General features: G+C 43.6%; 1 protein-coding gene across 2 annotated transcripts in view; it reads right to left on the reverse strand.

The window, feature by feature from the left end:
• Positions 1–268: 268 nt before the first annotated feature.
• Positions 269–22,201, reverse strand: part of USO1 (USO1 vesicle transport factor) — a 90,163-nt gene continuing 68,230 nt past the window's right edge. For both annotated transcript variants that reach the window (XM_051819677.3, XM_051819678.3), the window contains 11 exons: positions 19,658–19,768; positions 19,245–19,363; positions 18,919–19,100; positions 17,769–17,890; positions 13,748–13,886; positions 11,801–11,964; positions 10,951–11,040; positions 6,958–7,056; positions 5,048–5,155; positions 1,797–2,012; positions 269–1,273 (listed from right to left, as the gene is read on the reverse strand). In XM_051819677.3, the coding sequence (XP_051675637.1) occupies positions 1,178–1,273; positions 1,797–2,012; positions 5,048–5,155; positions 6,958–7,056; positions 10,951–11,040; positions 11,801–11,964; positions 13,748–13,886; positions 17,769–17,890; positions 18,919–19,100; positions 19,245–19,363; positions 19,658–19,768 (1,446 nt within the window). In that variant the 3' untranslated portion in view covers positions 269–1,177. The remainder of the gene's footprint in view (positions 1,274–1,796; positions 2,013–5,047; positions 5,156–6,957; positions 7,057–10,950; positions 11,041–11,800; positions 11,965–13,747; positions 13,887–17,768; positions 17,891–18,918; positions 19,101–19,244; positions 19,364–19,657; positions 19,769–22,201) is intronic.

Consider the following 22,201-nt stretch of genomic DNA (forward strand, 5'->3'; position numbering starts at 1 on the left):
CCTTGACGTAAACGCATTTTAGCAAAGTATTGCTAAGAACACCAACTCTGAATTTAGAAACACCCAAGCCCTCTCCAACCTCCTGCATTTCCACAGTGGCTCCACAAGCTCCCTCAAGCACCAGTTCTAATGGTGAGATGCCATGTGACAAGTTACAATAAAGTATTCAGGGTAAGAGAATTCCCCTCACTATTCCCACTTGCCTCACCGTCCATTAGCAATCAAATACTTCTTTCAAAATCTAAAAAAAGGGAACCATGACCAGGGATTAAGTGAACATATTATCTATTTTTATTACGAAAACATTAAATTTTGACACACTGCTTCATTTGCTTTTTAAAAATCTATTATCTGACTTAAACCTATTCAGCACAAATGCCAATAAATTATATAAATCATAGTTTGGGTCTTTTTAAAACTAGGAACATAATATGTTTGATGATAATCAAGTAACAGTGCTAAATCTGAGCTGTGTGAGCTGTTAACTTGTAATTTTGCTTTTGATGTTTAGCTTAAAATAAAAAGAAACCAAACGTGTTAACACACTGTCGCCAGAGCTTCTCGGAAGCACCCTTCACATCGCTATGCCGCTGTGTCAGCACCCTTCCGTTTCCTCACCGGCTACAGGACGCCGCCGGCTGGAAGAACCCCTGTGCTGCACTGGCCTCCCCTGCTCCGACGGACGGCGGGGATCTGCATTACCCCCAGCCCATGCTAACCTGCCTTTATGTAAAAGCATTTCTTTAAAAGGAAACCATCATCAGCTAAGAACTCAAAGGTTGCATTTAGAAATGATTCCCATTCAATATATATTAAATCAAAATGTGTTAGTACATAGTCATAGGTTCTGAAAAGAAAACATCCAATGAACTAAGGCAAATAGCACTGCCACCACATGCCTTCAAATGGTATATTTTTGGTGTCTGAAATTCTATGCAAATTATATTTTGGGATAGTTCAGATGAATTTAAATATAAGATGTGTGTTCTGCATAAAGCTAAGAGTTTTAGGGTTTTCAACATGGGTGGCAACCTTTAAAAAATACATCAATAGCCTTATTAGTGAGTGTTTTCCACTTGGTTTCTAAACCTTTATTTTCTTGTGGAGGCAAACCAAAGCACTGTCTCAGGATTCTACCTTCTGAGTTACAATATGATCCCTACCATCCCTAGGGATTTTAAAGGTAGCCCTGATCCTGGTCCTTGCCACCATCTTCCGTTTCATCATCCTCATCTTCCTGGTCTCCAGATTCAAGTTCATCCTCTTCTTCAACCTAAGGGAAAAATACAAGTTTAACATTAAGATGTGTTTACTTCACATTCATTAGGTAACAATACACACTGTTGATAAATTCCGTATTCTAATAATTACAGAATATAAGCCACCTGATTTCATGCACAAGTCTCCCTGTCGTTTTTAACATAAATGAGATCTACTGGTTAACTTTGCTGACAGATGGCTACCCACCCTCTGCACAAATCCGGACCGAATATGGCCAAAGACATTGGCACACTTGGGTGGTAACAGTCCTGTCATCACAGGGACAATCAAATCAATTCACTTTCCAGGTTTAGGATCCAAAAGACAGTCTACAAGTGCTGGACACTGAACCTAATCTGTGTCTTGGGTCAATTCACTGAACACAGTGGAAGCAAGACAGAGGACAGACACCACTTCATGAACCCATGTAACCGTGTCTGTAATACAGGCACCACTTCTCCCTGCGGCACTAACGTTCTACAGCAGGCATTATAAAATAACATAACACATAATACACATCAACATTCCAATCTTACTGGATGACCAAGATCCTTGAGTTTATTCTTCAAAGACAGTATTTTCTGATCTTGATCAGCCAGCAGCACCAAGAGATCGTCTTGTTCTTTTTTGGAGTCAGTGATTTCCAACTCTAGTTTGTCTTTCTCGTTTTGTAAAATGGCGATGGTGCTGTTAGACGAATCCAACTGCTCTTTAATAGCAGTTCTTTCCTCAGACAAAGCTTTAATTTCATTCTAGGAAAAAAAAAGGTGGGAATATCAAATATCAGACATGACACACACATATCTAGTAACACAAGAATTTGTTTCACTACTCATCAAGGATGGTTATTTGAAAAGCAGTTTAACATATAGCAGTATTTCACCATTCCTCAAAAAGTCCTAAGAAGAGCTAGCATCTGACCTAGTGGTTGACACCTGGGTTCCATATTGGATTGCCTGGGTTCAATTCCTAGCTCTGGCTCCTGATTCCAGTTACCTGCCAATGCAGGTGATGGCTTGGGGATTGGGTCCCTGCCACACATGTGGGGAACACAGGTTGAGTTCCTGGCTCCCAGATGTGGCCCAGCCTGGTTGCTATGGGACACCTGGAGACTGAATCAGTGGATGGGAGCACTTTCTGTTTTCATGTGTGGTTTCTCAAAAAACAACAACAAAATAAATGGAGACACAAAACATATGGCAGAAGGCTGGCTGACACCAGAATTAGAACTTAAGGGGTGGGCACTGGCCTGATGGCTAAGATATCAGTTAGCACCTCATTTCAGAGTAGCCTGGTTCAATACCCTGGGAGGCAGTAGTGATGGCTAAAGTGGCTGGGTTCCTGCCACCTATGTAGGACACTCAGATTGAGTTTTTGGCTCCTGGTTTCAAATCAGCCTAATCTCAGCTGTTGTGACCATTTGGGAAATGAACTAGTACTCGGAAGCTCCATCTGTTTATATGTATCTCTTCCTCCCTGTTTCTCAATAAATAAATATAAAAAATTTGAAAGAAAAAAGAATTAGAACTCAAAACTCAGCTAAAAATTATTCTAACTTCATACACACAAGTAAATGGGAAAGAATAACAATTTCAAAGAAAATCCACTGTATAAAAATACAATAATTTGGAGTGGGTACTGTGGCACAGTGGGTTAAGCCCACTTGCTGTACCAGAGGGCCAAGATTCCTGACTACTCTGCCCTTCCAATCCAGCGTCCTGCTGCTGCAGCTGGAAGGCAGTGGATGGTGGTCAAGGGCCTGGGCCCCTTTCACCCGTGTGGGATGGAGTTTCTGGCTGCTGGCTATGGCCTGGCCTAGCCCTGGTTGTTGTCGGCATTTGAGGAGTAACCCAGCAATGAAAGGTCTCTCTGTCTCTTTCTGCCTTTCTTTTCTTTTTTTCTTCTTCTTTTTTTTTTTTTTTTTGACAGGCAGGAGTGGACAGTGAGAGACAGAGACAGAGAGAAAGGTCTTCCTTTGCCGTTGGTTCACCCTCCAATGGCTGCCGCGGCCGGCGCGCTGCAACCAGCGCACCGCGCCGATCTGATGGCAGGAGCCAGGTACTTCTCCTGGTCTCCCATGGGGTGCAGGGCCCAAGTACTTGGGCCATCCTCCACTGCACTTCCCTGGCCACAGCAGAGAGCTGGCCTGGAAGAGGGGCAACCGGGACAGAATCCGGCGCCCCGACCGGGACTAGAACCCGGTGTGCCAGCACTGCTAGGTGGAGGATTAGCCTAGTGAGCCGCGGCGCCGGCCTCTTTCTGCCTTTCAAATAAAATAAATAAATCTCAAATAGAAAAAAAATGATCTTCTGTAATCCAAGAAGCACAATTACACAGTATCATTTTTTCCATTTTTTATGCCTTTAAAATTTTTTTAAAAAATTATTCAAAGAGAGAGAGAGACAGAGAGAGAGACAGACAGACAGAAAGAATATGAGTTCAAGCACTCTTATCCATTGAATCACTCTCCAAATGCCTGCAAAGGCCATGGCTGGGCCAAGCCAAAGCTGGGACAGTGAATGCAACCAGGAATCCAGTTACTTGAGCCACGACCACTGCCTCTCACAATCTGCAGTAGCAGGAGGCTGCAGTCAGTAGCCAGAGTCAGGTACTGAACACAGCTGGGCACTTTGATACGGGACATCAACAGGTTGTTAGGCTGGAGTATAACAACCAAGCCAAATGCCTTGGCACCCTGTCATTTTTATTAATGCTACTTCATTCCTTTCTTCATATTATTTATTCTGATGTCCCTATCAACAATAGGATCTATTGTACCTGTGTTCCTTAGCCTACATGTGGCCTGTATACTAGCCAAATTTGTACTTTTTGTTTTATTATAATTGGAATTGCATTTCCATTGCACATGCATATATACTCCTATTTCAAATACCTAGCACCATTACTTGAAACAACATTAAGAGGCCACCTGCAGGGCGGGCATCCTATATGGGTGCCGGTTTGAGTCCCAGCTGTTCCACTTCCAATCCAGCTCTCTACTATGGCCTGGGAAAGCAGTGGAAGATGGACCAAATCCTTGGGCCCCTGCACCTGCGCAGGAGACCAGGTAGAAGCTCCTGGCTCCTGGCTTTGGATCGGTGTGCCTCTGTAGTCATCTGTGGAGTGTGTGTAGTCATCTGTGGAGTGAACCAGAGGATGGAATACCTCTCTCTCTCTACCTCTCTGTAACTCTGCCTTTCAAATAAATAAATAAATCTTAAAAAAAAAAAAAAAAAAAGAAATGGCATTAAAGTTTTTTGTGCAATCTTTAATCATCAAAATAGGAAAGGCAATACTGAGATAAAATTGTATCTCACTAGCTTTCTTCATAAATCTAAGGGTTTTAGAGATTGAATTTAAAAAATTCCCATTTTCATATTTTTATTTTTTTTTTTTTATTTTTTTTTTGACAGGCAGAGTGGACAGTGAGAGAGAGAGACAGAGAGAAAGGTCTTCCTTTTGCCGTTGGTTCAGCCTCCAATGGCCGCCGCGGCCGGCGCGCTGCGGCCGGCGCACCGCGCTGATCCGATGGCAGGAGCCAGGAGCCAGGTGCTTTTCCTGGTCTCCCATGGGGTGCAGGGCCCAAGCACCTGGGCCATCCTCCACTGCACTCCCTGGCCACAGCTGAGGGCTGGCCTGGAAGAGGGGCAACCGGGACAGAATCCGGCGCCCCGACTGGGACTAAAACCCGGTGTGCCGGCGCCGCTAGGCGGAGGATTAGCCTAGTGAGCCGCGGCGCCGGCCCATTTTCATATTATATGCAACACAAGTTCCACCAGAAACCAACCTTTAGTTCTTTAGTCTCCTGTAATAACGCCGACAGTCTTCCTTCCACGTCAGTACTGTTAGCAGCAGCAGGAGTTTCTCCCTCTCCTTGCACAGGAACTGATTTTGCCTAAAGGAGACATTGGAAAAAAACCTGTTTCTTCAAAGTTACAATCAACGTGAATTCCCAAAGTGTATTTTGTTAAGTGCTACAGAAGTACTCTTAAATCGCAGTTTTTTAGTCTTCCCTTACTTTTTTCCTACAAAATATCAAGATGTATGATGCTCACACAGCAAGTATCTACAAATGAGGACGTGGCCCTGGCACTGGGTAGCGCGGCTGCTGGCAGAGCTCTAAGGTGCATGGTAGACGAGGCCCGAACACTTTGAGGAGACCACTGCTGGGAATATGGACATCAGCAGAGCACACCTGGCCTGGCAGGTAGCCACTGGTTAAGACACCCATGTCTCACACTGGAGTGGTTAGGATTATTTTTTTTTCCAAGATTTATTTATTTATTTGAAAGTCAGAGTAACACAGAGAGAGGGAGACAGAGAGATCTTGCAACCGCTGGTTTACTCCTTGGAGGACTGCAATGACCAGGACTGAAGCAGGCTGAAGCCAGGAGCCAGGAGATTCTTCTGGGTCTCCCATAATGGGTGCAGGGGCCTAAACATTTGGATCATCTTCCACTGCTTTTCTCAGGCCATTGGCTGGATGAGAAGTGGAGCAACAGGGACATGAACCAGCACCCCATGGGATGCCAGTATCGCAGTCTGGAGTGACTGGGGCTGATACCCGGCTTTAGCTCCTGATTCTAACTCCCTGCGAATGAAGACCCAGGGAGACAGCAGTGATGGCTCAAGTAGTTGGGTTCCCCCCACCCACATGGGAGACCTGGACTGAGTTCAATGCTCCTGGCTTCATGGCTACTTCGAACATCTGGGGAGTAAATCTTGTTCTCTCTGCCTTGAGCTATCTCTCAAATGAATAAACAAAGAAATAATACTAATGTCTAACTACAACATGTTTATTAAAAAAAGCAAGTTAGACATTAAAGGTGATTCTGCTGAAGGCTCAGAAAGAAAAAAGAATTGTACTGAATGCTTCTGTGCTGACACGTAAGTCATTATGAACAGAGGGAACATGAAATGCTGGTAGAAACACGAACACTGAAGGCGCTTTTGGTGAAGTCGCAGATGGAAACAAGGAACGCAGTACTGCAAGTTGGAGGGAAGGCTGTTCTAACAAAGTGTCAGAGATCTGGGCGGAACTGTGTGCTAGTACTTTGTGGACAGTAGAACTTACAAGTGACAGCATGGATATTTAGCTGAGGCGATTTCTAAGCCAAGTGTTGGAGTACAGCCTGGTGTCTTCCTGAAGCTTAGAATAAAATGTGAAGAGAGAGATAACTGAAGGAATCAGAACTTGAAGACTTGGAAGAGTCTAAGCCTATTCATACTGTAAAAAATGAGAAAGCCTGTTTGGAGAAAACAACAAGGACACGGCTGGCTGGGCTATCATTTATAAAACGACGTGATTGTGACGCACGGATTCAATCAACCATCTCAGCAGAAGTCAGAGCTAAGAGGAGGCTGTGCGACTCCCACCGATGTCATGCAAAGCTAGCGAGGATTCTGATCATTCACCAGCAGAAACGCTGCCAGCGTGGAATGAAGGGGCAGGGACTGGAGACAGCCCCATCTAGAAGAGCCATTAAGCCACCAAGTAAGCTTTCCTGCTGAGTCTGTAAGATGGCTGCCACCCGTCCAAGAAGCCTGTGTAACTAGCACTCTGGAGAGCGAGCACTCTCGAAAGAAGGTGCTGTGTGACGAATTTGCTTCATTTTCACTGTGGCTGAAAAATAACACATCAACCTTCTGTTTACTACTTTTCCAACAGGAAAAAAAAAAAAAAAAGAATCAACTCACAAATGCTTCTGTTTTTTGTAACAGCTCCTGTTTTTCTGTTTGTAGTTTGGTGATCTCCACAGATTGTGAATTTAATTGAGATTTTAATGTTGCCAGTTCCTAAGAGCCAAAAACAGTTAAGCATAGCATAAACAGCATTAATTAATCAAGGAAATGTCTATGTACTGAACACATTTCATTTAAAAATCTTTAATTTATGAATTTTCATTTTATTTGAAAGGCAGAAGACACAGATTTTTCCATCTCTGGTTCACTCTTCAAATATCCTCAACAGCTCGGACAGGGACAGGCTGAAACCAAGAGTCTGGAACTCAATTCGGGCCTCTCATTTGGGTGGCAGGGAATCAAATACTTGGGCCATCATCTGCTGCCTCCCAAGGTGTGCACTAACAGGAAGCTGGATGGGAAGTGGAGTAGCCAGGATTAGAGTTAGCACTCTGATATGCTGCACCAAACATTCATCCCAGAAAAAAAATTTTAACAACTATTTCCTTTCTTTACCCTGCCTTCTAATATCACAACTTCACCTTTGAAAATCTGACTAAAGATTAGTTCAAGATGGCAAATTTAACATTCATTTATTTCTGCTCTTTCCTGAGATCTCATTAGACAAAATCATAAGCAGCTGGTGGCAAGTTAAGTCTGCAACACCAGCATCCCATGTGGGTGCCAGTGGTGTGTCCCAGCAGCTCCACTTCTGATCCTGCTCCCCGCTAATGCCCCTGGGAAAGCAGTCGAAGATGGCTCAAGTGTTTGGGCCCCTGCATCCATGTGGGAGACCCAGATGGAATTCTAGGCTCTTGACTTTGGATTGGACCAGCCCTAGCCGTTCTAGCTATCTAGGGGGTGAACCATTAGATGGAAGATCTCTTTATCTTCCCCTACTCTGTGTAACTTTGACTTTCAAATAAGTAAATAAATATTTTTCAAAAATCATAAATGGAGGGAGGGGGGAAGGAAGCAAAGAAAAGGAGCGGGGAGAGGACCCATCCGCAAAGACAAAAAGTATGAGGGAACAGCAGGAGTGTCAGGGAGCAAATCACAGAGGTAGCTGACTAAGCGCTCCTGGGGAAGCTGAAACCTAGGTTGATCACTGAGAAAGCCTGCAGAACACTAAAGGGTTTGCGAACTAGCACCATTAGCTACTTCTGGAAGATTAGGTAAAATGGGGTTCAAAACTGCAGGGTTGGCTGTAAGTGTGTGTAAGAAACAGCCATTAGAACCCTGTCCCAATCTCCTGCATCAGGCAACTGTTGCTCCTCTCCTGGCGGAAGCCTACAGGCTTGTACCTGGAAGTGCAAAACAGGGCACCTCCAGACTGGGGGTGGGGTGGGGTGGGGCGCATCACAGATGAAAGCAGTAATACCACAGTAAAACGGGGAATTAATGCTGATCTATCCAGCCCTCTAGCCCTCTCCTCTTCACCCGAAAGTACAGAAAAAGAAGCCAAGGGTGGCTCTCAACCAAGGGTGATTCCTCCCACTCCCCAGGACATGGGGCAGTGTTTGGAGACAATGAGTAAGTCGTGACACACTAGCGTTCAGAAGTTCTCTTCCTGGTGGGTGCTTGGGCTAGCAGTTAAGCTGTCAGTTGGGACGTCTCCATCCCATTTCTGAGTGCCCGCATTCCAGTCGTGGCTGTACTCCAGATTCCAGCTTCCTGCTAAGGACACCCTTGCAGGCAGCAGATGATGCAATGGCTCTTATAGTTGAGCCCTGACACCGACATGGGAGACCCGGATGGAGTTCTCAGCACCTGGCTTTGGCTTGGTCCAACCAACTTCCACTGCTAAAGGCATTTTTGGGGAATTAATCAGTGAATGGCAGCTGTCTTTCAAAATTTATTTTTGTTCTCTTTTTTTTAAAACATTATTTATTTGAAAGGGAGAGTTAGAGGGAGAGGGAGAAGGAGAGGGAGCGGGAGAGCTCTTCCATCCGCTGGTTCACTCCCCAAATGGCTTCAATGACTACGGCTGGGCCAGGCGAAAGTCAGGGGCCAGGAGCTTTATCCGGGTCTCCTATGTGGATGGCAGTCACCCAACTACTTGGAACATCCTCTGTTGTTTTCCCAGGTCCATTAGCAGGGAGCTGGATTGGAACTGGAGCAGCTGAGACTCAAACTAGCACTCTCATGGGATGCCGACGTTGCAGGCAGCGGCTTCACCTGCTACACCACAACGCTGGCCCCCTGTTTTGTTCTCTTTAAAATTTTTTATCATGGTGGCCGGATTTGGGGCGGAGTGGGTAAAGCCGCTGCCTGCAGTGCCAACACCCAATATGGGCGCCAGTTCTAGTCCCGGCTACTCTATTTCTGATCCAGCTCTCTGCTAAGGGAAAACAGTAGAAGACAACCCAAGTCCTTGGGCCCCTGCACCAGAATGGGAGACCCGGAAGAAGCTCCTGGCTCCTGCCTCCGGATCAGCATAGCTCCAGCTGTTGCGGTCATCTGGGGAAGTGAACCAGCAGATGGAAGACCTCTCCTTTCTCTGTGTAATTCTGACTTTCAAATAAAGAAATAAATATTTTTAAAAAATTTACAAAAAGACTACATATTAATAACTTAATTCCCTTTCATATTAATACTGCTTCAGTGTAGAGTTAATAAAACCAAGAGTATTATTAGTTTTCACCACACAAACAAAACATTAGGTGCAAAAACTGGGGATGAGAAAGTCCTAATGACAATAGATTTTTAAAAAGTGACTTTAGGCTGGCGCCGCGGCTCACTAGGCTAATCCTCCACCTAGCGGTGCCGGCACCCCGGGTTCTAGTCCCGGTCGGGGCGCCGGATTCTGTCCTGGTTGCCCCTCTTCCAGGCCAGCTCTCTGCTGTGGCCCGGGAGTGCAGTGGAGGATGTCCCAAGTGCTTGGGCCCTGCACCCCATGGGAGACCAGGAGAAGCATCTGGCTCCTGGCTTCGGATCAGCGCGGTGCGCCAGCCACAGCGCGCTGGCCGCGGCGGCCATTGGAGGGTGAACCAACGGCAAAAGGAAGACCTTTCTCTCTGTCTCTCTCTCTCACTGTCCACTGTGCCTGTCAAAAAAAAAAAGGTCTGACTTTAGAATCTGCTCTGAAGAACAGATTCATCAAAGACAACGCACAGTCACTGCTGTCTCAGAACAGCCACGGCAGCAGGCTAGGGCCAGCTGATGAGCGGAGGCAGAAGGCAGGCAGCCCCAGGTGCTCACCACCTATGCCAGTACTGCTTGGATTTTCTTTTCTTTTCTTTTCATTTCTTTCTTTCTTTCTTTCCTTTTTTTTTTTTTTTTTAAAGGAAGCATGCATTCCTTTAAGCACATGAGAGGAAGGAGAGAAGAAAAGAAGGAAAGAAAATCTGTTCTAAAGATTCAACAATCTGTTTAGGGAAAACACATTAATGAGCGATAGGATTCTTTTCTAGGTTTTTCCTCCAATTACTACACCATTTAATTCCTCATGCAAGCAATTCCTTTCTCTCTTTTCTGGAATAAATACAATTAATTTTCTCATTAGAGAGAGAGAAATCTGCACTAGTTTAATAGGAACTTATCAATTTTATAAATTAACCAAGTAGAAGAAAAGCTTTATTAACTTTTCCAGCTAGTTTAAATTTCCACAGCAGAAAAAGCTTATTTACCTCCTGTTTATCCCTTTTCTTATCTAAAATTCAGCAATCTTCAGGAGAGATTTATTTAAATATCCAATAAATTTAGACAAGTAATTATCTTAGTCAATAGTATATGAAAATTGGAGGTAAGATTTTAGATATAGTCCCATATAATCTCCAAATAATCTGGATGGATACTGAGATCTCATTGAAATATTGAAAATATTGTTGAAAAATAAAAATACAATATAAGGCAAAATATCATTACTACACACTTAAAAACAGCTTAGGACTTTCAAATGGCTGTCTTAACCATGAAATTTTGCTTAGATCTGATGACTCAGTTGTCTATTACTCTATTATAATCAAAACAAGACAAAGCAGAACTTGGAAAAAGCTGGAAACTTACCTCTTTTAATTCTGCAACCTTTTCCGAATCCCCAGCTGAAGCTGTTGCTGAAGACTGTTCATTTCTGCCAGGAGATGTTTGGGAAGATTTCTACAAATAGCGTAGAAATAAACTATGACATAAATTGGGTCTAAAGAGACAGGAAAAAAACCGAAACAGAACTATACACATATAAGCTGTAGCTTATACAGATACTTTCCAAAAAAGTCCACATTATTTTAATGTTTATACCAAAAACAAAAACTCAACAGAGTACATAACTTTCCCTTATCTAATAAATTTATACTTATACCAAATCAATCATTAAATCTAAGCACTCATCTGAGGTCATATGGAGAAAGGGTACAAAAGAAGCCACAAATTGAGTGATTTCCATGTACTCAAGAACATTTCATTTAAGTCTCATAACAATGAAATCTAAAATCTTAATGCAGGTTGAACATTGCTAATCTGATATGCTCCACAAAGTCTACAACTTTAGTGCTGATATGATGCCACACATGAAAAATGTCACATCTGACCTCACGTGTAGGGTGGTCAAAGTGTAGAAGCAATAAAATACTATATAAAATGACCTTCGGGTTATATGCACAAGTGTATACAGAAATATGAATTTTGTGGATAGATGCTGGTCTCATCTCCAAGATATCTAGCTCATTATATCTATGCAAATATTCCAAAAACCCACCCCCCTCAAATAAAAATTTCTAACACTTCTGGCCCCAAGCAATGCAGATAAGGGATCCTCAAGTGTATGGGTCTCTGGCTTAAGGGATTCAGCAAAACAAATAAGCAGGAGAATGAGAATTACTTTTGTCCTCTTATTTACAACTTTAAGACATTCACTTACCAAATTCTCAATCAAAGAGTCCTTTTCAGCTAGTTGGCTCTGTAAAAGTTCCTGCTTACTTTTTAATTCCTCTATCTCTTCTCGCAATCTACCAATTTCTTCTGGCTGAATGCCATTCATCTGAGCTCCATCACTCTGAGAACCGTGATGCTGATTTTCTTTTCCTATTGGAGAAGCACAAAATTTGAAAAGGCAGCAGGAAACTCAAGTTTTCATTTTTGGAACTAGAAGATGGGAATTTAATATAAATGTAACATTCAAATACAATTTTCTTCATTCAGTTATACTGGTGGCACTTTTGCAATTGTATTTCATCCTAGATGAAGAAAGTATTGATAAAAACAGTGAACTGAAGATATTTTCAGGGTTTCTGGGAGGAAAAGGTTTGTCTTTACTAAGCTGCACAGTTTGCTGAGATCTGTGATTAAGATTTATATTAGTTTTGGGGCTGGTGCTGTGGCATAGTAGGTTAAGCCTCTGCCTGTGGCACTGGCATCACATATGGGGACCGGTTTGAGTTCTGGGTTCTCTACTTCCCATCCAGCTTCTTTGCTAATAGCCTATGAAAGCAACAGAAAATGGCCCAAGGGCTTGTGTCCCAGTACCCACATTGGAGACCCGAAGAAGCTCCTGGCTCCTGGCTTTGGATCAGCACAGCTCCAGCCATCGCGGCCATTTGTGGAGTGAACCAATGGAAGGAAGACCTGTCTCTCCCTCTCACTGTCTTTAACTCTACCTCTCAAATACATAAATAAATCTTAAAAAAAAAAAGAATTATACTAGTTTCAATTATACAAATAAATTAATACAAATAAAAGATAATAAAATTCCTTTAAAAAATCTTCAGAGGAGTGGGTGGTGTTGTACAGTGGGTTAAGCCACCACTTGAGACACCCACATCTCTTATCAGAGTGCAGGTTTGAATGCCTGTTCTTCTGCTTCCAATACAGATCTCAGCTAAAGTGCCTGGAAAGCATCAGATAATGGTTCAAGCACCCAAGTTGAGCTTCTGGCTCCTGGCTTTGGCCTGGTCGAGCCCTCGTCATTGTGGGCATTTGGGGAGTGAACTGTTGGTGCACAATGGTCAGGGCTGGGCCAGGCTGAAGGCAAGAGCCAGAAACTCCATCCAGTTCTCCCAGAGGCTCAGGCACTTTGGCCATCTTCTGCTGCTTTTTCAGATGCATTAGCAAGGAGCTGGATTACAAGTGGAGAAGCTGGGACTTGAACCTGTGTCCATATGGGATACTGGCATTGCACGTTGTACCTTAATCCATTATGCCATATTGCTGGCCCATAAATAAATCTAAAAAAAAAAAAAAAAAAAAAAAATTCTTCATAGCTTTCTACATGGACTAAAATAATTAACAAATTATTGTCACAAATAGAGGAAGAGTTTTTTCCCTGAAAATTTTAGTCACTCCACATAAATAAGTTTTATACTTTTAAGTAGCTAGCCTTCCAAACATAAGCACTATGGGATGATACTATTTACAAGCATCTGAATATTGAACTAGAATTTTACATATACTATTAAATTCTCAGGTGACACAGCTACTCTGCTCAGCTCCCTTTTGCAGACAAGAAAATGGAAAGACTGGCTCATTCTCAATGGGCTATCCATTAGAATTACAACGGGAGCCAGTAGTAATTACTGGGGCCTGAATCCAATCCCAGACTAGTCAGAAACTCCAGTGGGATCTCAGCATTGGTATCTTAAAAAGGCATCTCAGGAGATGTCAATGTGCAGCCAGGGTAGGAATCAAGGGGTCAGATAACCAAATAGGCAGCAAAGAGCTTGGGCTTCAAACTCCACAGACCCATCGTGACTACAATGTTGTTTGGATTTACAGTTTGCACAGGTGGTAAAGGTTAGACAAAGACTAGCCCAAAAAAACAATTTGACTTGTCCGGCTCTTGAAGACAGAATGACCTGAACACGACTCTTACCTAGCTGTACTTTAAGAAGATTATACTGATCCTTGTGTTGTTGAATCTGAGATACTTGCTGTGTGACTGCTGTCTGTAGCTGTTCATTTTGACATTTTAAGGTAGAAACTTGCTGCTTTAACTCTTCAAGTTGTAGATCCTATAAAGCAAAACATAATTCAACTGTCTTAAATCCATACTGGTTAGCGTTAAATAAATCTAAAAATTAAGAGGTTGTTTTGGATTAGGGTGTTTGAGTACTTTTTACTTCTAAAATCACCCAATAATTAAGCAGTAACACAGTACATTCAATAAGGCAAGTTAACATGCAGTACAACTGCAAGATTTCAAGTAAGGCCCCAGTAATAAACACTGTGGCACAGCCTTCCATCTCACTGCAATTAAGGAGGGAAATCAGGGGTGGGCACCAGTTCAAATCCTGGCAGTTCCACTTCTGCTCCAGCTCTTTGCTGATGGCCTGGGAAAGCATTAGAAGATGACCCAAGTGCTTGGGTCCCAGCACCCATGTGGGAGACCTGAAGAAGTTTCGGGCTCCCAGCTGCAGATCAGCCCAACTCTGGCCGTTGAGGCCATTGAAAGTGAACCGGTGGATGAAGACCTCTCTCTTTGTCTAACTCTCTAACTCTGACTCTCAAATAAACAAATAAATCTTAAAAAAAAAAAAAAAAAAGAGAGAGAGAGAGAAATCAAATGAGAAAAACCTTATTTTATATCCCATCACATCATTAATAAATATACACCAAACGATTTAAGGAATTTGGTATGTGTCTATACACATGCATCTGTATTATATTATTTTTAACATTAAAAGACATTGCAAGAGCCAGAAGCAGGAAAGGAGAGTGAAACAGGAGAAGAAATGAAGAAGGAAGAAGAGGGAGAAGGAGAGGGAGGAGGAGGAGGAGGGGGAAGAGGAGAGAGGTGAAGGCTCCGTGGTGGAGGAGAGGAGCAGGAGCAGGAGGGGGATGGGGAGGAGTAGGTTCCGGGGTGGCACGGCACTTCTGCTCCTCTAGGCGCTGTCCATCCCTGTCAGCCAGGGCTGAACCCCTGCAGGACAAGGAAGCCCGTGTGGGTATCAACAATCAGAGCTACATCTGTGACACAGGACACTGCTGTGGACAGTCTTAGTGCTGCAACTACTACTGTGAACTCTGGTGGTCTAAGCACCAGACTGCAAGGACGATGGGCCTCGTTCACAGAAGGTCTTGAATGCCGGGTTAAGCATCTTCTATGTGCGTGTTTAATCTCCACCTGTGGTGCCTTCATGGAACAGATAAAGCAAAGGAGACACTGGGAGTCCAGCAACGAACTCAACATCACAAACCCTGAAGCCAGATCTCCCAGTTCTCACCCCAGTGGTCTTTTCACTCATCAGCTACATTGTCCAGGGAGAGGCTGAAGTTGGGAACATCTGCCCCTGAGATGATTTGGGAGAATTTCATTCAGTCGTTAGTTTTCCACGGTTTGGTATTCAGTGGGAAGAAGGGAGTGTTTCTGGTTGGTGGAAGAACTTCCTGAGGTGACGTGTAACAGACTTAGCAAATCTAGTCAGGGATACAGCCTGTTTTTTTCGCCAGCTAATTTTTCTTCTCATTTCTTTCTTTATTTTTTAAAAGCAGAGCAACAGAGAGAGGGAGCTATCTTCCATTTGCCTATTAACTCCCCAAATGCCTAAACAGCCATTGGTGGGCTGGGCTGAAGCCAGGAGCCGGGAACTTGATCTGGAACTCTGTGGGTGGCAGGGATCCAACTACTTGGGCAATCATCTGCTGCTTCCCTAGGTGCACACTGACAGGAAACTAGATTGGAAGCAGAGGTGGGACTTCAGTTCATCTTAAGGTGCTCGTGGTCGACCTGCTATAAGGGAAGGTCCATAGCCATTTGCCACATTGAGCAGACTGGCCAGCAGGGAGCTGGGATTTCCCTCTGCACCCCAGTTAGAACCCAGCTCCCTATGGTCCTGGGTTTTGATCAGTAGCAGGGGGTCTAACACCACCTGACATTGCACCTTGTTAATGGTGGAGCTCAGTAAATAGGGGTTGACTGATTTTCCAGTGAATTTTGCCAAGGATAGAAACTACAAGCAGACTTTGGATTTGTTTCTAACCCATGTTTTTGTGTAATACTTTTTGGGGATTAAAAGGGAAATTTAGCCGGCGCCGCGGCTCACTAGGCTAATCCTCCGCCTTGCGACGCCGGCACACTGGGTTCTAGTCCCGGTTGGGGCGCCGGATTCTGTCCCGGTTGCCCCTCTTCCAGGCCAGCTCTCTGCTGTGGCCAGGGAGTGCAGTGGAGGATGGCCCAGGTGCTTGGGCCCTGCACCCCATGGGAGACCAGGAAAAGCACCTGGCTCCTGGCTCCTGCCATCGGATCAGCGCGGTGCGCTGGCCGCAGCGCGCTGGCCGCGGCGGCCATTGGAGGGTGAACCAACGGCAAAGGAAGACCTTTCTCTCTGTCTCTCTCTCTCACTGTCCACTCTGCCTGTCAAAAAAAAAAAAAAAAAAAAAAAAAAAAAAAAAAAGGGGAAATTTAAACAAAACCCTTCCCATCTGTGGTTATGCCTGTAACAACAACAGTAATAGATAGCTAGGAGCGGCGTTTGTGGAGTAGCAGGTAAAGCCTCAGCCTGCAGGGCTGGCATCCCATATGGGCGCCAGTTCAAGTTCAGGCTGCTCCACTTCTGATCCCACTCCCTGCTAATGGCCTGGGGGAAAAGTGAAGATGGCCCAAATGCTTGGGCCCTTGCACCCATGTGGGAGACCCGGTTAAAGCTCCTGGCCCCTGGCTTTGGATCAGCCCAGCTCCGGCCATTGCAGCCATTTGGGATTTGAACCAGCAGGTGGAAGACATCTCTCTCACTCTCTCTGTAACTCTGCCTTGCAAATAAATAAATCAATCTTAAATTCACAAATGCCAGCAGCAGCCAGGCCTTGGCCAGGCTTAAGCCAGGAGCCAGGAACCATATCCAGATCTCCTCCTTGGGTGGCATAGCCCCAAATACTTTATCCCTGATCTACTGTTTTCCAGGATGCAAAACAAGCTGGCCTGGATGTGGAGGAATGACTTGATCCCAGGTACTCCAACATGGCATGTGAGCCTTTCAAGTGATGGCTTACAAGTCCTGCCCGTTTTTACTTTTTTTTAAGGTTTATTTATTTATTTGAAAGGCAGAGTGACAGAGATTATCTTCCATCTGCTGGTTCACTCCCCAAATGCCTACGACAGACAGGGGTGGGCCAGGCCAAAGCCAGGAACTTCACTTGGGTCTCTCACACGAGTGGCAGGGACCCAACTACTTGGGCCATCATCTGCTGCCTCCTCGGCACGACAGGAAGCTGGATTGGAAGCAGAGGCAGGACTCAATTTCAGGTACTCTAATATGGGAGGGGATGTCCCACGTGGCACCTTAACCTGTTGCACCACAACGCCTGAGGCCCACCATCAGTTTTATTTTCTTTAGTTTGGTCATTTCTCGGAGCTGTCCCCTCTGTACCATATAATACGAGCCTTGCAGTCCCACTAACACACAAGTATGTGAATTGTCGTCTATCAATTATTGAGGGCCCAGGCAAGACTGCTTCATAGGGGTACTGTAAAAATTAAACGAGATAGTGTTTAAAGTAAGCCTTGCTTACTTCTGTTCATCCTATTAGGACTCAGTTTTCTGCGATTACCATGCCCCTACCTAGCTAAGTTAGGTGCTTTTCCGTGCTGTAATCTACACTGACTGAACTATGACACTAGACTGAATGTGCTGTAAGATGTGTGTTCCCATCATTTACTTACGGATTTGTCTCCACACAGGAGGGGCCAATATGGGAACAACGATGTGTGCTTCATCCCCATTTCCTGCACAGTGCTTAGCACATATAGATGTTCACTTTGATGAATACTTAAGATACTCTGGAAAGAATGAGTTTTACTTTCTGCATCCCCTCTTTCATCTGAAATACCAGGAAAATCTTTCCTATAGTAGAAAGTATCTATTAACAACCAGACAGTACAACGGATTAGTACTTACTTGCTCTCGAATCATATTTTTGTAGTGGGTCACAATACTGTCATGTTGTTCTAATGTTTTCTTTACCTCTTCTTCTTTTTTATCTTCTTCACTGGATTTATAAATTGCCTTAGTTATGACACCTGTAAATGAAAGGCTATTTAAATTTTGTCTTAAACATTTTAAGGACTATTTTATTATTAAGACTTAATAAAAACACACAACCCAACTCCATTATAGGTAAGAAAGAATCTTTCCAGTCTTACAGAAAAGTCAAAGTCCTTCAACGGTCTAGACTGGGAACTAGGAAAAATAATCTACTTTTATATTTTTCATATGATCTGCATGTATCCAGGGGCCACTGCTGTGGCACAGTGGTTAAGTGACGTTCTGCAGTGCTGGCATCCCATATGGGTGCTGGTTCAAGTTCCAGCTGCTCCACTTCCAATTCAGCTCCCTGCTCATGCGCTTGGAAAAGCAGCAGACGATGGCCCAAGTCCTTGGGCCCCTGCACCATGTGGGAGACCTGGAAGAAACTCCTAGCTTTGGCCTGTTGCAGCCATTTGGGGGGTGAACCAGCAGAGGCAAAATTTCCTTCTTGGTCTCTCCTTCTGGAACTCTACCTTTCAAATAAATAAATCTTTTTTTTTTTTTTTTTTTTTTTTTTTTTTTTTTTTTTTTTTTTTTACAGGCAGAGTGGACAGTGAGAGAGAGAGACAGAGAGAAAGGTCTTCCTTTGCCGTTGGTTCACCTTCCAATGGCCGCCGCAGCCGGCGCGCTGTGGCCGGCGCACCGCGCTGATCCGATGGCAGGAGCCAGGAGCCAGGTGCTTCTCCTGGTCTCCCATGGGGTGCAGGGCCCAAGCACTTGGGCCATCCTCCACTGCCTTCCCTGGCCACAGCAGAGAGCTGGCCTGGAAGAGGGGCAACCGGGACAGAATCCGGCGCCCTGACCGGGACTAGAACCCGGTGTGCCGGCGTCGCAAGGCGGAGGATTAGCCTAGTGAGCCACGGCACCGGCCTCAAATAAATAAATCTTTAAAAACAAAACAAAACCCAAGATGCAGAAAAAATACAGCATGCATGTTATTAAAAAACTGCTTGTATCCAAATACATTCACAACATAATAATTATTTTCTAATGAATAGCAGTACAAATATTATCAGCTTACCTTCAAGTTCTTTTACCAGCTTTGTAAATTCGTGATCAAATATCATATATTCTGGACTGGGAAAGTTTGGCTGGGGTTTCTGAGATGCTCTGGAATATAACTCATGTTTGCTAATAAATCCTAGTTTCTCTATGAAATTCTCTTTTCCAATCCTCTTCTCTATTAATTGTTTTAGCTTCTCTCTACAGAGAGAAACATATTGATATGCTTTAAAAAAAACCACCAAATTATAATGAAGCATAAAAGCTTGGTCTACATATATTGGCAGAAATAAACACTATCATTCTCTCTTGCTGCCATTGATTAGCCATTTCCCTAATACTTACTTCATGTAGCTCTCAAGTGAGTTATCATTGAAGTAAATTGAAATGCCCAGTAGAAGGGCACACAGGCCTTGGACCAACTGCTCTTCTTCTCCAAGATTTTCTGCAATTTGCCCTGTAAGCTGAACTCTTTGTCAAGGAGGCTAAGGATTCACCATATTTCAGGTACTTTATTTTGTAATTTCAACTTGACATGTATTTCACATACAAGTTCCTATAAGAAATTCTCTACATATTCCAAAGCCACCCTAAAACAATGGTACACGCAACTTAAGTAAGCATCATTACAACCTTAACAGTTTAAAAAAGCTGGTAGAGAGCTCGAACATTTTGGGCAGGGAGCTACTTAACTGAAAAGATACAAAGCAGATCTATGGTAAATACTTACGTGTATGTTACTAAAACATAAAGGATACAAATGGAACATTGGCTGAATTGTGAAGAAAATGTGTTACTGCGATGGGACAGTTGCTTAGCCACGTACAAAGCAACATTAATAATCCAACTCTTGTCTGTATTTTACTTCCCTGCAATAGATGAATGGCAGAAATCTCATTCTATTCATTTTTTGTTCAAACAAAAAAAATCTTTCTATTCATTTTATTTTGATGAAATTTAAAGTTACTCTGAGATCCCTATCTGCATAAAAAGAATTTTAACATCTTGTAAAAGACGCATCAAGAATCCAGAGTTTAAAATGGAGCAAGACAGTGCATTCTTGCACTGATCACAGGTGGCATTTCTGAAAACAAACATTGCAGAAATCAGAGCTGGTTCATGCTTATAGTATATATCTGGCTACTGAAAATACATCAGAAGAAAAACCTGGTCTGCAGAATTAAAAAAAATTTATGATGTGGAATCTTTTTTAAAAAAAAAAAATCTGTTGGGGCTGGCACTGTAGCATAGCAGCTTAGGCCGCCACCTGCAGCAGTGGTATCCCATATGAGCGCCAGTTCGAGTCCCGGCTGCTTTACTTCTAATCCAGATCTCTGCTATAGCCTGGGAAAGCAGTGGAGGACGGGATGGCCCGAATCCTTGGGCCCCTGCACCCATATGGGAAACCCAGAAAAGCTCCTGGCTCCTGGCTCCAATCAGTCCAGATCTGACTGCTGTGGCCATTTGGGGAGTGAACCAACGGATGGAAAACTCCTCTCTCTGCCTCTGCCTCTCTGTAGCTCTCTGCCTTTCAAATAAATAAACCTTTTTAAAAAAATCTGTTCATCTCACAACCTGACAGGTAAACTTATAAAATTTCAACCAGAATTTAAAACAAGTTCCTGATAAAAAGACAAAATCTGCTTCCTTCAAAAAACATCAAGAAAAATAAAAGGTGATAATCTGAATTCTTTAGATAAATTCCATGAGGAACTATACCAACAAGAAAATAAACCATGCTGTAAAACTCAGTCATAATATACCAGATAATGAGAAATCACAAACATAATAAGGGAGGGGGAGATTTAAATTAGCTAAGTGCCAGGAACCAAACCATACTGCTGCCAGGTATTAACAATACTAAATTAATAGGTTCAGCAAAATCAGGGGCCAGTGCTGGGACATAGCAGGTAAAGCGCCACCTGCAGTGCTGGCATCCCATATGGGCAACAGTTCAGTTCGAGTCCTGGCTGCTCCACTTCCCATCCAGCTCTCTGCTATGGCCTAGGAAAGCAGTAGAAGATGGCTCAAGTCCTTGGGCCCCTGCACCTATGTGGGAGACCTGGAGGAAGCTCGGTGGCTCCTGGGATGGGTGCGGCTCCAACCACTGTGGCCGACTGGGGAGTGAACCAACAGATGGAAGACCTCTCTTTCTCTCTCCTTCCCCGTCTGTAACTCTGCCTCTCAAATAAACAAATAAATCTTTAAAAAAACAAAAAAACAAAAAAACAAAAAAACTATAAATTAATTTTTACATGATGTTTTAACTTTTTACCTGCTTCTGTGTCATTACTGTGCCTACAACGTATCTTCATGTTAGCTATATAAACTGGAAAGTTAAAAGATATAGTTATTTCTCAATTGACTATGTGCCATAGAGATTTTAGAACTACTCAAGTTAAAAATGCAAATGTTGGGGGCTTGCACTGTGTTGTAGTGGACTAAGCCTCCGCCTGTGGCACTGGCATCCCATATGAGTGCTGGTTTGTGTCCAGACTGTTCCACTTCTGATCCAGCTTTATGCTATGGCCTGGGAAAGCAGTAGAAGATGGCCTAAGTGCTTGGGCCCCTACACCTGCATAGGAGACTGGGATGAAACTCCTGGCTCCGGATTGGCTCAGCTCCAGCTGTTGCAGCCATCTGGGGAATGAATCAGTGGATGGAAGATTTCTCTTTCTCTGCCTCTGCTTCTCCCTCTCTGTAACTCTGCCTTTCAATTAAAAATAAATAAATAAATAAATATTGAAACAAAACAAAACAAAAAAACAGCAAACGTTGGGGCTGGCATTGTGGTGCAGCTAGTTAAGCTGCTGCCTGCAATGTTGGCATACCATATGAATCGGTTTGAGTCCTAGCTGCTATACTTCTGATCCAGGTTCCTGCTAATTCTCCTGGGAAAGCAGCAGAAGATGGCCCAAGTCCTTGGTCCCCCTCACACAACATGGAAGACCTGGATGAAGGCCCTGGTTACTGACTTTGGCCTGGCCTAGTCCCAGCTGTTGTAGCCATTTTGGGAATGAACCAGCAGGTGGAAATCTCTCTCTCCCTCTTTGTAACTCTTTTAAATAAATAAAATATTTTAAAAAATTGCAAATATTCTATTGATCTCACTGATCATATAAAGGAATTTTACTATTACCTAGAAAAACCATTTGTAGGTGCCAAATGTATCTATACTGTGTATTTAAGAGTATCCTATAGGGGTCAGCATTGTGGCATAGCAGGTAGAGCTGCCATCTGTGATGTCATTGTCGGCTGGGTTCAAGCCCTGGATGTTCCATTTCTGATCCAGCTCCCTGCTA

This window comes from Oryctolagus cuniculus, chromosome 8 (assembly GCF_051225735.1).
Source record: "Oryctolagus cuniculus isolate XC-2025 breed Fujian yellow rabbit chromosome 8, ASM5122573v1, whole genome shotgun sequence".
Classification (NCBI taxonomy): Eukaryota; Metazoa; Chordata; class Mammalia; order Lagomorpha; family Leporidae; genus Oryctolagus; species Oryctolagus cuniculus.